Raw genomic sequence first — 13,914 nt, forward strand, 5'->3', positions numbered from 1 at the left:
TATGAGTTTGTTTTAGTGTTAGCTGATATAAATCTTAGCCTTGCTTTTTGCTACATGTTAAATATTTAGAAGGAAAGGGTCTTTCATAAAAGGAGTGGAGATGCCGGGGATTGAACCCGGGACCTCATACATGCGAAGCATGCGCTCTACCACTGAGCTACATCCCCATTGGTTGATATAGGTACAGCAAGATTTATTATATCTTTCTGTAAGAGATGATGTGTGTTTTTTCTATTAGTGGTGCATATCAACAACACCGTCTATAGACTGCTTTTTAAAAAAATCACTAAACAGAGGACTAAGGCGAATATTTGAATGTAGGGCAATGGGTCTGAGTTTATAGTGTAGGTCAATGGGTTTGTGTTTATAGTAACCTTCCCCTTGATCTAGTTCTTTTTCAAGTTGTATTCACCGACCTAATGGTATAGTTTTAGCTGTAGCCTACGATCAATGTAGCCTATGATTTAACTGATTTACGTTTGATAGACAGCAACAATGTAACTAACATCATGACTCATATAGCAATAGTTTGAGTCTGCAAGTAAGCGTTGTTGTTGATATTCAGCATTCTCAATTAATCATTCAAAACTCAATCTAAAATATGTTTTATCACCTGCAAACCTGTGTATGTTGAAGAAGTTGAAGCCATTTTTTATGATTTTTAAAAATATATAATAAAACATCATACATTATTTTCTGTGGATATTTCAATCAATTAATCGGCAAATACAGTGTTGCAGGAATGAGTCTTAAACCCAATCATCTTGGGGTCAATGGGTTTTCTTGGTAAAGGCCAGAGAGACTTTTTGACATTCAGAACATCAGAAACAGCAAAAATGATAGTTATGTTTTTTATTTTCTTGAAAATCAGGAAAAAACATTTAAAGCAATACAAAAAAACATAACCAAAAAATACACAGTATGCTATTGGCTGACTCAATAACACGAAGTTTCAGTCTATTTCTACGTTATAAAAGGTCAACTTTTACAAAAACAACATACAGTATTTATTACAGCTTCATTCACCAATGATCTTGTTATCTGATGCCTCAAAGTTAAGCAGTATTAAAACCACAACCATATCTACCATTCAGGACATTGTCTTCAGTGTTTTTCAGGGGGAATTTATTGTTTTTTAGCAATCAAACACTTTTGTGGGTGAATTTAGGGGGATCCCATGTTCCCTGGTAAAAAAAACAGAACATTTATATTGGAAAATAAAATGTACAGAAATGATGTTTATTGAGCTAATTAGGGGACTTATGAGGGGACATTACCCAAGCCTCCCTTGTATTGTATGTTTTTTAATTCTGTTCTCACAGTGCAGTGATATCACTGTTCTTACCCTCACCTCCCTCTTCCTCAGACCAGATTGCACTTCCAGAGAACTGCTTTAGATCTACCAACAATCCACCCCCTCCGCTTGCTTTCCCTTTCCCTTCCCCATCATCCCCCTTCTGATCTATCTCTCCCTTTGCCTCTGCCTGATCCATTAGCCTGGCTTGCTCCTCTGCCTCAGAACCCTCCACGCTTGAGTTATCATCTGAGGAGTCACCTTCATTTTCCTTTGCCTTACCACGCTGCTCTTCTTCAGTATCCTCCTCTTTCTGGCCATATCCCTCACTGTCACTCTCCTGGCTACCACCCTCCTCCACCTGTCCCTCCTTATCTTGGACTTCCTGGCTTTCTTCTCTGTCGTCGTCACTTTGAGGCCACAGTTGGACCCCGAAACGTGTCCCCAGAGCTAACGCTGCTCCTCTCATGCGATCCCTGACCCCTCCATCCTTATACACCATGCGCCGCACGGTGTATTCTCCATTGGCATCCCTGTTCAACTTCTTGTACAAGAAGATCAGCAAAACTATTAAGCCTAATAGGCATAAAACAAGGATCAGCACAGTCGTGTTGGATGACGATGCCGTGTTACTCATGCCTGAATGGAACAGAGAGAGGGGAATGGTCACACAGTGGGATTCATTCATTTCTATGAATCTTTCAAGGCAGTGTCTTCTAGTCTTTTGGATTAGAAGATATGGTGGACATTAAAACATTAAAAAACTGATTCATTGCCTCTAATGTCACTCTCTTGTAGCTGAAGTATCAAGTTAGCCTAGCTTACATATGTACTCGAAACTGATAGCAACAACTTGCTTTGCATTGTGCACAGACTTGAAAGAATTATTGCCAATAAAAAAACTAAAATTGTTGTTTTTACATTTCAGTTTTTGAGCAGCTAACTGTCTTTAGTTTCATACTTCTACAGGCGAACTGGCTGTAGCTTTATATTTAGTTGAAGTTTCTCATCTAGAAATAAATCAAAGGGTATATCCCAAAAGGTCAAATACATCTTTTAGTACATTTGATTTGTAAGTGGTTTTAAAAAAAATCTTTGTTTCAACTAGATGTGATTGGTTATTAAAAAAAGTGTGAGGGAGAATAGGTGTTGCCAGCAAATGCACATTTCAGGCAACAATATGTAAGTTATCAAACTTTAGTCCGACAAAACCTAGGAAGAAAATATTTTGAAATATACTGTACCTCCTTATAATTTTCTTTCTTGAGTAGAAAAATCTCTCTGGCTTGGGGTCAAAGTTGCAGGCAGAATTTTGCAGTCAAACTCCTTGTGTGTCAAAGCAGTTGTTAATTGTTCAATAAAAGGAGATCCATTTGTAAAATAATTTTCAGCGTCTAGAAAAAAGAAAAAGTAGAACCTTAGAACAACTTAACATAGAAGATTCTCCATCCAGTTCAGTTTAACCCATTAAGAAATAAGCGGATTACCAAGAATTGCCAAAAGGTTTGCTTAAAAGAATTAACTTCAAGGTGGTATTATATTTCGGAAGCTGTTCAATTTTAACAAAAAAATATTTTTCAGTACCGACATCAAATCTCTAAACAATTATAAAAAACATAGGTACAATCACATGCGGGCTGAAAAGTCATCAAAGGTTTAGAATTGCAATACGAACGCACCCTGGAGATGTGACAGGAAGTATTATCTTTATGTTGTTCGACTGTGTATGACAAGATACTGGGTTGTCTAGGCTGACAGGAAGCTGGTAGACCACTCGCAGTGTTGCTGGTTTCCTGTCAAAAATTATTGAGCGGCATCAGTCAGTCTGCCATGGAAGAAACAAATTGTTGCAACATCCCTTTTCAATCAAAAATAATAAATATACTGATGTAAAGTAAGTACAATTAATATAAAAGCTCCAATGAATGAGGATATTGAGATTGGTGGTAAATGAATGCTTTCAACACTGGTATTAAACAAGCATTTAAAGTAAATAAATAAAATAAGATATAAGTGAATGTAAAGCTACAATTCAACATGCCGAAGCAAACAAAACACGAGGCATTTCTATAAAAAAGGAAATCTTTTTCAAAATCTGAAAAGGGAAGGAAATAAACCATATCACACTTACCCAGGTTGTGAGCAGAAAATTAAGTTTGTGCAGTCAGTACAATGGTAAGAGACTGTCTGTAACATAATACACTTTTGAACTGTGTGACAGCATGTGTGTAAGTAGGCGTGTGGAGGTGAGAGCAAAAGAGAGAGGGGGGGTGATGCATGACATGTGGTGGAGAAAGCTTGCTGCAGCCCTTTGAGTAGGTGGAGGCTGAAGGGGATGTGCACACAGATTATAGAGAAAATCAAGCAGGGTGTGGTGGAGAGCACAGATAAGAACATGTTGAAAAGAGGAAGACAAAGACATTTGAATGTTTCCCCTTTAAAGTAGCTATTTTCAGTTCGCAGCACAGGTGCAGGTTACATTATAGTGAGTGTAGTTTAAGAACACTAAAGTCATTACTTTCTACACCATCAGGAAATGTACATGATACAGCATAGTTATTTCCTGTGACACATTGTTATCTGGAGAATCATTTGTTAGCTTAATAATAACACTTCAACTCCCCAAAGCACAGATAAGGTCGAGATATCTGAAAATAAAAAATGATGTTGAACTTTTCCCCTTTTGACATTACACTCAAAAAGGGTCTTAAATTGTTACACGAGTCCAACACAATCATATAAACTAAAGCATGAACCTAAAAATTATTTCATTTTTCAATGTAAAAATATGAAGGTTGTTATAATACACTTCCAGTTTTAAACGTTTCAAAGTACTGTGCACAATTTAGAAATGTGAAAGAAGCCACATCCTGTTTTCAGCCCCTACACAAGACGCCATACAGTCATTTCACTGTATCACCAATTGTGGCATAAGATAACATCTACATTTACAGATAAATCATAACTAGTGTGCACTTGTTATAAACTATTTTGCAATTTTAAGGCCAAATCAGATGCTAGTTATTATCTTTATTTGATTTTAAATGCATAAGAAACCCATATACTGTATTGCTGCAACTCTGTGACACACTTCAAACAGGTTTTAGACTTGACTAAGTTCTCTTATGATGATTGTTCTCTTGCATTACTTCGAAAATCAGAACTGCAGTGCCACCATAGTTCATGAAACCACCATCAACCACTGTATACACAATAGTGGCTTGGTGCTTGACAGATCACTTTGCATGACCTGAGGTTGTTCCATACTGCCAGTCATTTCATAAGAGAGGCACAAAATACACATTTGAACCTGAATATTAGCATGTGACATTCCACTTGTTGACACTGATTGAGTTTATAACACATAATAGGGATACTTTTAAAAGTATGAGAAATAAGGCAATATAAAATGTGTGAAATCTTCATGCAGCAATGTGTTTTGGGCATGTACATGTGTTGTGTTTAGAGAAGGCAGAAATTTCTTGTGCATTTTCGTCGACACGCTCAAAACATATCTTCACTTAGAAATGATTGAAAATACCCAAAATCAGAACATTTCTTGTTGCAAATAAAACACCACTCCATTAGTACAAAGGAAGAATGAATGTTTATTGAATTTTCACAATGTAGTCTCATTAATCTGCTACTGGTTTTACAGTCAGTGTTAAGAGGTCAGTGCATAAAGAAATATAAATCCCTTTATAACAAAGGGATAAGCTTGACTTGGAATGTACCATTGCTACACCTAACCGACTCGTGGAGAAGTAAAAAGGAAGCCTCTAAATGTAATGGCAAAAAAATCACAAAACTAAATTTAAAAAAAATGTAAAAAGATCATTCCATCTTTTAAGACCTATATAAATGCAATATCAAACTTTAAAAAAAAATGTCACTTCCTCTTTTTTGTAGCTGCGCCACCAAATAGTAAGTGTTTTAGTAAGATTGCACGTAACTAGTGTTAGGTCGTGTCCATACAACAATTCTCATTTTAGCAACACCAGAGAGTTCTTTAGGGGGCAGAAGATGGTGCAGCTCAAAGAAAAAGGGGAGTATTTCTGCGTTTCTATCTTAATGATAATCTGCACAAACATCTTGCCTTGGGATATCACACACAACTCTTCAATACTGCAGCTCTCTCCGGATAACATGAGGTACAAAAATCACAAGTGTTACCTTATCATCGACTGCAAAGACTACACAGGATTACAATACACATAAATATTCAACTACGCTCTCACCAGCTATCAGTCACATAATTCTCACTGTCATGATTTGTGTACCAAGAGATTTTCCTACATACACACGGCACAAGTCACTCGAACTAACAATTGGGGGGTTTTGAAGTGAGATCACAGTTTAGCAGCTTTAACTACCTGATTAAATAGCCCTAATGGTAACGTGTGAGTGTTTTAAGAGAAAAATCATATTAGAGGTACTTAATCGCTTTGCTATAGAATGTCAGCCTTCATTAACTTTTATTTAGTGCTTCTTTTCTCTATTTTATGCGTTATTTGGAGGCAATAGTGCCATTGTTACGCCTTCAAAGCCCTTCAAAATTAGTGTTAGGGTTTTGCAAAGCTCAAAGCTGCACTGTAAATACCACCAAAAGCTGCTACAATACTCCTTCATATGAAAAACAAAACATATCACTCTATGCAGATGACACCCCGTTTTCATCCACAGTCTGGAAAACAATTGTTGTCTGGTTTTCTTGGTTGTAAAGCCACCGTGATTCATAGTTACGTCGCTACTCGACACTACACTCTCTCCTCTCCCACAGCTTAGGTTACTGTTGATTATAGTAAGGCTATGGTCTATGGATCTAGTTAAGAGTGCCCATCGAATGTAGTGGTGCCCCGCCTTGCTCATACATCCCCATCCTCGATGCGAGCCAGCTGCCTCTCCAGCAACTCGATTCTCTGGCTCTGAGCGAGGACGACGGCACGCAAGGCCTTCATTTCTGCCAACAACTCGTTCAGCAATTCCTCCTGAAAGCAAAGAGAAGAGAAAAACAGAAAACTACTTTTAAAGAGAACACATTATGCTCATGTATCTTGTGACTCTTCTGTGATATGTTTCCATTTTTTAATGTTCAAAAAGCGCTTTATTTTTCTCATACTGCCTTGTCACCCTGTGTCTGAAACCAGTCTGTGCCCAGTCTGCTGATTGGTTCGCTGGCTGGCTGGCTCAGTTGTGATTGGTCAACTGCTTAAGAGTTGTGTTGAAAATATCCCAGCCCTTAGCTTATCACGTACAATGTGTTGGCGCAATAGCCAATAGAAGCGGCAGTAATCAAAGTGTCCAATGGAGGCCTTTCAGGCAGGGGGACGTGGCGAGTGTGTGGGAGAGTAACTCCCTCTGGAGGGAACGTTAGGATTACAGCCTTTGCAGACCATTTACATGCACAAAAACCTATATAACATATTTCAAGAAAAGGAAAGCCCCAAAGCGTATGATAGGGCCCCTTTAATATACTATAACACAGCCTTTTTCAAACAGGAAACCAACCCATAAATATTATAATACTCAAAATCTTGGAAACTACGTAGTCTAAAATTGTCAGTCAGTCAAATCAGTTTTATATCAATCAACTGGCCAGCCGTAGTCTGATCCCGTCCGCTCACCTCTCTCTTCGGTCTCTCAGTATTTCCATCCGTCTCTCTTGTGGCTACTCGAGGCGCCTCTTCTTCCGAGTGAGATGTGGGAGCTGCTGCATTGGATGGAGTGGCGGACCCAGAGTCCTGCGGGGCGAGCTTGGGTTTGCTTTTGAGGATGTCTCTGTGCTTGGATGGAGGAGCTGCGTACCCGCCGCTCAAGGAGACCAACAGGGGCGGAGCATCCTGCCCAGCGATCCATTCGTCAGCCAGGAGGGCCGGCTCTGATCCAGCTGTGTTCGGGTAAAGGTCTCCCTGGAACAGATCTGACTGGGGAGGCAAGATGGAGACATTAAATTGTTTTTATTATAAAGTTATGGATAGACACACTTTTCAATCCCTATTCTTACTTTTTAAAGGTTGTGGATGGCTTACCTTTCGTGGTACAGTCATAGAAATGGGTTCCACTTTCCTTTCATGCAGTTTGTAGAACCTAAAGAGGCCCAGGAAATATGTCAGGCTGGTGTATACAATATGTTCTTTTTATAAAAACAAACCCCATAAGAAGACCAGAACCAGAAACACATCTCTGAATGCTTTTAATTCCAGTTATTCCTATTGAATAAAATCCAATAGATAGTTTTAATTTAATGTTAAACTAATTGGAAAAGTATCTAAAAAGGAAAGACCAAACATATTTACCTGGCAATTTCACACTTGTTGACATCGACACCTCTTTTACTGAGAAAACCGGCACCTCTCTGAGGCTCCTTGCTGCTGTATAAGCTGAGGAAGTGAACATACGGGGACTCATCTGTCACTTCAAAATACCGGATGGTGCAGTCCCCCTGAAAGCAGAAGATCATATAATCAAGATGATTGAAGCGGAAGTTCAGACTAATTTGAGTAAAGCTGTGTTTTTCTTTACAGCCCTAAAGTCATACCTTTCCACACAGGTACACCATGTTTGTATCAGGGTCATAAAAGGGTAAAAGAACCCCGTTACTTGTATCCATCTCCTGTACGGCCATTGGCTCAGTGAGATCTTTCTGTACAAACAAAGACAAAAAAGAAATACACATTGATTAAATACTACTTGCATTTGCAATTCAACCCAACTCACCAAAAACCTTTGCTATGGTAAGTTTAAGGTTAGATCTTAGAAAGGATACATTCACATCAAGTGTGTTTAAAACACTAAACATGAGCACAATGACACACTTTTTGCTTGCTGTAATCCTACTAGACATTCAATGTTAGCGATATGGGACATTATTTAGCTCTTGTGATGCAAAAATGTATTCCAAATCTGATCTGAAACCAAGACACGGCTTAAAAAGTAGGATCGGTTTGTAGATATCTGGCAAAGCTACTGTGTGAGCATACAATCCCTCTTTGTGTTACTATCCCTCCACTTAAGCTAAACACAGAAACACTGTCCAGGGAAACACAACTGATGTACTACAAAGATTGACTACATGTCCATCAACAACCTTAAGCACCAGACCCTTATTTATGCCTTATAAATAAACAAATAAACTGCACAATACCCGTATATTAACATTGAATGTTTTAACCGTCTACTGTGCACTGTGGAATCACTATGAACACAATCTATAGCACTTACCGGATCCCACAATGCCATTTGTCTCTCACTCATGCGGCTGAAGCCTGTGGTCAGGATCTTCCCATCTGAGAGGAACACAGCTCTCATTGGCCTTGTACCATCATGGACCTTCTCTTTCACCTAGGAAAACAATGAGATCATGGTAAAGTCCTTACATGGAAAGACCCAGCAAAGAAGCACTATTATGAGATGGATTTACTGTCAGTATATGCATAACATTTTTAATTAAATATATGAAATCACCTTGAGGACGGTGCCCCGGCGCGGGTCGATGACACGCAGAGCCTTGTCCTTGCAGACCGTGCAGACAGCACTGCCGTCCTTGTTCCAGCAGACACTGTAAATCATATCTGGGTGGGCATCACTCAGCTGGTACACAAGCTCTCCTGTGCCCACGTTCCACACACAAATCACGTTATCGCAGCCTGCAGAGAGGAAGACACAACATCCATTAATGCTTTAAAGCAGACATTAGAACCCATATCTTCTGTTGAATTGAAGTGTATTTCCCCTCAGTCTAAAATGCTATCTTTCAGTGCCCGTTCCTTTAAGACTACCTCCCGAATAGACACATTCGCTTGTGATTGGTCACTGTTTCTTGTGACTGCACAGTTATGGGAATGACAGTAATGGAGTCTACCATCACTTTCTATTTATATAATTAACACTGTTAGTGTGTCATCCCAACTAAATGGAAGTCCTGACTCCTATTTAAAACCAACACTGAATACTTGCTTGGTGCATTTCTCCATGGACAATTTTCAAAGGGTTAACGTAGCCACTTCCTTTTCATAGTATGGGTCTTTTAAGAGAAAAAATGCTAAACAAAAAGGAACTTAAATTAGATTGCTGACTTGTGATCTGAGCTATTTACTGAGTTAAAAAACTGACTGTCTGATTTATGTGGAGCAATGCTTTGAAGAGCTATGTATATCATGATGAGTTGATTAAATTAAGATGCAAGATTGAAGCGATTAGAATAGTTCTGAAATGACAGCCAAAGTCAGTTTCTTAAGATCGGAGTGGTCTGATTGATTTAAGAAGCAGCAGACAGAGAAGGCAGAAGATTTAACCTTTACAGATGTGGAGAGGAACACAAGACAAGAGATCTACGACATGGGAAAAACAAGTCACGTACATGAAGATGACTTTCTTTGCTTGTGAATGGACTAGTGTGTGTTTTGGGATACATATGCTAACACATAAAACAATTAAACAACATCTCTTTGAAGCGTAATTCTTTTTCAAGTTCATCACGCCTTTGTCTCTCTCCTGGATTTTAAATGATATAATAATGCAGTATTGTTATAATCTATCAGTGAACACCAACACAGTTAGATAAGACCTGTTCTTTAACACACACCATTTACACATTGATAATGTGTTGTGTTTAGAACATGGATAACAAAACAAGTAATGTTTTCAGCCATGTCGTAGCTCTTGATAATTACTGTTAAAAAGTTTAATGGCAAGGACTTGTATTTGATAAAGAAACTCCTTTGACATGGTATTTCAGCACACACCCTTCTTTCTTTTATGTAAATGTATGTAAAAATCCCTTATAAACCACCATGGTCTTTTTGCATGATGGTACACTTAAATTCATACTCCCTACAGTGAATAATGCCACAAGTCATATTTCAGCAGACACATACAATCAAAGCAGTCTTTTGCAAACCAATTACGGGGCACCAGGATGTGATAAATGGCGTTACCTGCAGTCATGAGGATATTGAAGGCAGTTGGGTGCCAAGCCAGGATTCCCACTCTTTTACTGTGTCCTTCAAGGGTCACAATGGCCTCAGTCATTGGGCTCGTCAGGCCTCCGTCCGGTATCTGCCACACCTTCAAACCACCAGACACAGCAGACTTATGAATGTGATGCATTCAGGTGCACGAGGGCTACTGATGTGTTTTGTGATGCATTGACATATAATAGGCTTTTGGTCACAGAAACAGAAACACTTTTAAGGCAGAAAAAGGAAAAAAGTTATGTTGACAACTTTAATGGAAGCCTAATTTTGCTCTCATGGAGTTTGAAGCCAGTTAGCATATTCAACCATCACATTACAAAAATAAGGAGGCATTTAAGAAAAGGTGTTCCTTGTTCTGGAATAGTTTAACATTTTTGAAAAGCTCTCTTATTATCTTTCTTGCTAAGACTTAGCTACATATTAAGTTTGACACCATTTACGCCTGTTTGTTTAATATGAAGCTACAGTGACGAAACAGCTAGCTTAGCTTAGCATAAAGCTAGCTTGACCAGTCCATCACATAATCCTTTGTAAAACATCACATTAATATATCACATTGTGGGATCTGGTAAAAAAATATATATCTATAACTTACCTGTTAATCATTAAGTATTACAGGTAATTAGCCAAAGCCCTGCTAGCTGTTTCCATCTACTTCCTGCATTTGTTCCAAGCTAAGTAAACCTCTTGTGGTTGTAAATTCATATTTTGTGCACACACACACACACACACACACACACACACACACACACACACAAGTAGCATTGAAATAACTCTAGGCAAACTACATTACATATTACATCATGGGACAGTACAAACAGTAGCAGCTCTTTTATAGCAACAACACAGAGACCTAGTTGAAATATCTGTAGTCGGGGTTGCTTTTGTCATATGTGACACCAATTACTGATTAAGGGCCACCAAGGCACATGCTTGCCAAATGTTGACCTACCTTCACTGTGCAGTCCTCTGAGGCACTTGCGATGATGTTGTCGTCATGAGGAGACCACTGGATGTCCAGCACTGGGGCTAAATGTCCACAAACTGTAGGACTGGATTGATCGATTCGGCCCGCCTGTGGGAGAAATCAAAAAGTTAAAATCCGAGACTGAAAAACGTTAACATATTACACAAGTATAACCTTTGTCCACTATTTTCCTTTGACTATGAAATCGCTGCATGTGCATTCCAGGACATGCAGCTAGGCACAGACTTGCTGACATATTACTTTAAGCAGCACAATGGAAACAAGGAAACAAGATAGAGGCGTTTAAATATATTGATCCACTGATTTTTGAAGGCTGAGTGTAATGCAACCTTGCTGATCGGAACAACGAGGAAGGCCCCTCCTCCGCCGGATTCGATGATAACGGCGATGAATTTTGGGTTGACCGCACAGAGGGAGGTGTCCCACGTCACTCGGGACACTCTGATATCGTCGATGCAGTGCTCAGATTTCCACGCTTGGGCGAAGACATGGCGGAACTTGCTCTGCCGGACCACACCTCGTCGGAAAGACATGTCTCTGTGGAGAAAATTAAAACCCCATGACAAGTGTGGCACATTAAGCTGAAAACAGTGGAACTTTTATGAACAAATCAAGTACTTTTATGATGTCTGTTATTTTAAACTCTGGCTTTTGTAAATAAACCACCTGTGCCAAAGTTAAACAAATAAGCTGTGTTGACTTTGTAATACATTTTTTTGATAGGTAATATTCGCATGCCCTACATTCACATTTTCAGGCACTGCTGCTGGTTTCTTCTTCAAGGTATGGCACCTTATTTTATATGAATAATGTTTCACCAACAAACACACAATACTTTCTTTAAACCTCAATGATGCATGAAGAAGAGTTAAATAACAAACAAAACAACAAAGCTAGAAACAAGAAGAAAAAAACCCTTACTTTTGCACAAATGTGAGATGACTTACTGTTGTACTTGTGGCGTAAATCAATAGATATGTTTTGTTTTCCCACACGAAATGAGCTAAGTACAAATAAAACTATAGAAACCTGCTAAATGTGTTTTTTTCCTTTCTTTTACATCCCTCAAAAGTGGAACAAATTAACTTTGTTGTAGCTTTGGCATCTGTGTCCAGCTAATTAAGATCATTGAACAGTCAGTACTTTGAAAGTTTATTCAAAGAATCCATAAACCTCTTATGCTAGAAACAATAGGGGGTGTCAAAACAACAGGCAAATTCTTCTATGCTAGGAACCAGTTCTGAAAAAGTACAGTCAGGTTCCAGTGGACAAAAGGGCATGATCCGCCTGAAACCAAAACACGCTGAGAGGGGAAGGGGGTTGGGCAGTGCGAGCGGCTGGGATCCAGTAACTCTATATCCCATCTACCTAATGTTTCACAGTTGTCAAAGCAAAATATCTTAAAGCAGGTATGCTGGCTGTCGTCCATTATTCCCCACTAGCTTTAGCGAGGAGAATACTGCTTCACATCCATGCAGCTCGTACAGTAGACCCATTACTATTTGTAACAGTTGTTTTAATTCCCTGCAGTACCGCTACAAAATATCCAGTATTTTACACCATTCATGGTGGGGTTTCTTTTGTTGTCTGCATACAACGCGAAAAAATGTAGCGAATAGTAACTACAGGCATGAGCAACAAAGGACGTGCAGCAATGCGTAGTTAATCCCAGATGAGACATTTCAATACATTACTCGCGAACACAATAGCATACCTGGCTTTTGACCTGTCCTAATGGGAAAAAGGATCACCAAAGAATCGGGCGTGACAGGAGGAGGCCAATAAAATAATCCTCCGCCAGCAGCAGTAACTTAATCCTCTCCCGTGTCCAGGCAGGCGTACACGTCGATTGCGCAGACCTAAAACAAAATACGTCCACTAGTAGTAAATTCGCATTCTTATTGTTACCGCTGTCGCAGCTATTCTCATGTTGGTTTGTCACTAACTACGCATGTCTGGTGTAGTAAAAGCCTAACCGGATAGCGCATGTCCCGGGCTAATATATAGCTATAGTAAATGGTGCACAGCGACGCAGAATGCCGACAAGCTGATGGTGATGCTGTGGGAAGCAATTCAGACGGCGTCCCCCCAGTCTCTACAAACGATTTGGATTCAGCAGAAAGGCAGAATGTTCTACACTTCCGCTCATGGGACGATAGATCAAAGACACGCAGATAGAGCCAAGAGCGATATCTTCCGCCTAAATCCAGATTGACACAGACCGGATGTATACGCCACGGTATACGCACTTGCGAAAACTGTCTAAACTGAACATTGTTAAGTATAAAACAGTTTAATGTATAAATGTGCAAACGTAATGAATCCTTAATATGCCAGTGTCCAGTTTCACCATTCGGCGCATGCGTGGAAATAAAGCCCCGTTTTAAAAGAAATCACTAAACCGGTTTTTAAAGACTTTTGTAAAGTTCTGATCGTTAACATGGAGTTAAACAGAAAAAACACATTGTTGAACACATGTGGATGTAAGAAGTTTTACATTTAATTTTGGATTGTTTTGCCTTTTGACAGGAAGGTTAAGATAGAAAAGAAAAGTAGAGAGAAAAGGGACGACATGTAACATGGCAACGGGTTGGTTTCGTACCCGTACTGCTGTTAAGCATTCAGCCGGTAGGGCGTCTGTCCAAGGTACTTTACGT

At 39.3% G+C, this 13,914-nt stretch overlaps 2 protein-coding genes and 1 non-coding gene across 5 annotated transcripts; all 3 read right to left on the reverse strand.

The window, feature by feature from the left end:
- Positions 1–95: 95 nt before the first annotated feature.
- trnaa-cgc (transfer RNA alanine (anticodon CGC)) lies at positions 96–167 on the reverse strand. Its single transcript has one exon. It is a non-coding gene; the product is annotated as a tRNA-Ala (tRNA).
- A 670-nt stretch (positions 168–837) lies between these two features.
- Positions 838–3,592, reverse strand: si:ch211-119e14.1 (retrotransposon-like protein 1). Of its 3 annotated transcripts, none has more exons than XM_063901253.1 (4): positions 3,426–3,592; positions 2,974–3,087; positions 2,539–2,688; positions 838–1,933 (listed from the first exon to the last, which is right to left on the reverse strand). In XM_063901253.1, the coding sequence occupies exon 4, from the start codon at positions 1,929–1,931 to the stop codon at positions 1,317–1,319; it is 615 nt and encodes a 204-aa protein (XP_063757323.1). In that variant the 5' UTR covers positions 1,932–1,933; positions 2,539–2,688; positions 2,974–3,087; positions 3,426–3,592; the 3' UTR covers positions 838–1,316. The 3 variants fall into 3 exon arrangements, with proteins under 3 accessions (XP_063757323.1, XP_063757324.1, XP_063757325.1); XM_063901254.1 differs by having other exon boundaries at positions 2,974–3,119; positions 3,426–3,550; XM_063901255.1 differs by lacking the exons at positions 2,974–3,087; positions 3,426–3,592 and adding an exon at positions 2,782–2,967.
- Positions 3,593–4,882: 1,290 nt separating this feature from the next.
- Positions 4,883–13,538, reverse strand: coro1b (coronin, actin binding protein, 1B). Its single transcript, XM_063900628.1, has 11 exons — positions 12,972–13,538; positions 11,587–11,794; positions 11,222–11,344; positions 10,231–10,360; positions 8,759–8,940; positions 8,516–8,635; positions 7,833–7,937; positions 7,591–7,736; positions 7,324–7,381; positions 6,919–7,218; positions 4,883–6,282 (listed from the first exon to the last, which is right to left on the reverse strand). Exons 2-11 carry the CDS (start codon positions 11,788–11,790, stop codon positions 6,160–6,162), a joined length of 1,491 nt encoding a protein of 496 aa, XP_063756698.1. The 5' UTR covers positions 11,791–11,794; positions 12,972–13,538; the 3' UTR covers positions 4,883–6,159.
- Between the last annotated feature and the right edge of the window lie 376 nt (positions 13,539–13,914).

Source organism: Eleginops maclovinus, chromosome 14 (genome assembly GCF_036324505.1).
Source record: "Eleginops maclovinus isolate JMC-PN-2008 ecotype Puerto Natales chromosome 14, JC_Emac_rtc_rv5, whole genome shotgun sequence".
Classification (NCBI taxonomy): Eukaryota; Metazoa; Chordata; class Actinopteri; order Perciformes; family Eleginopidae; genus Eleginops; species Eleginops maclovinus.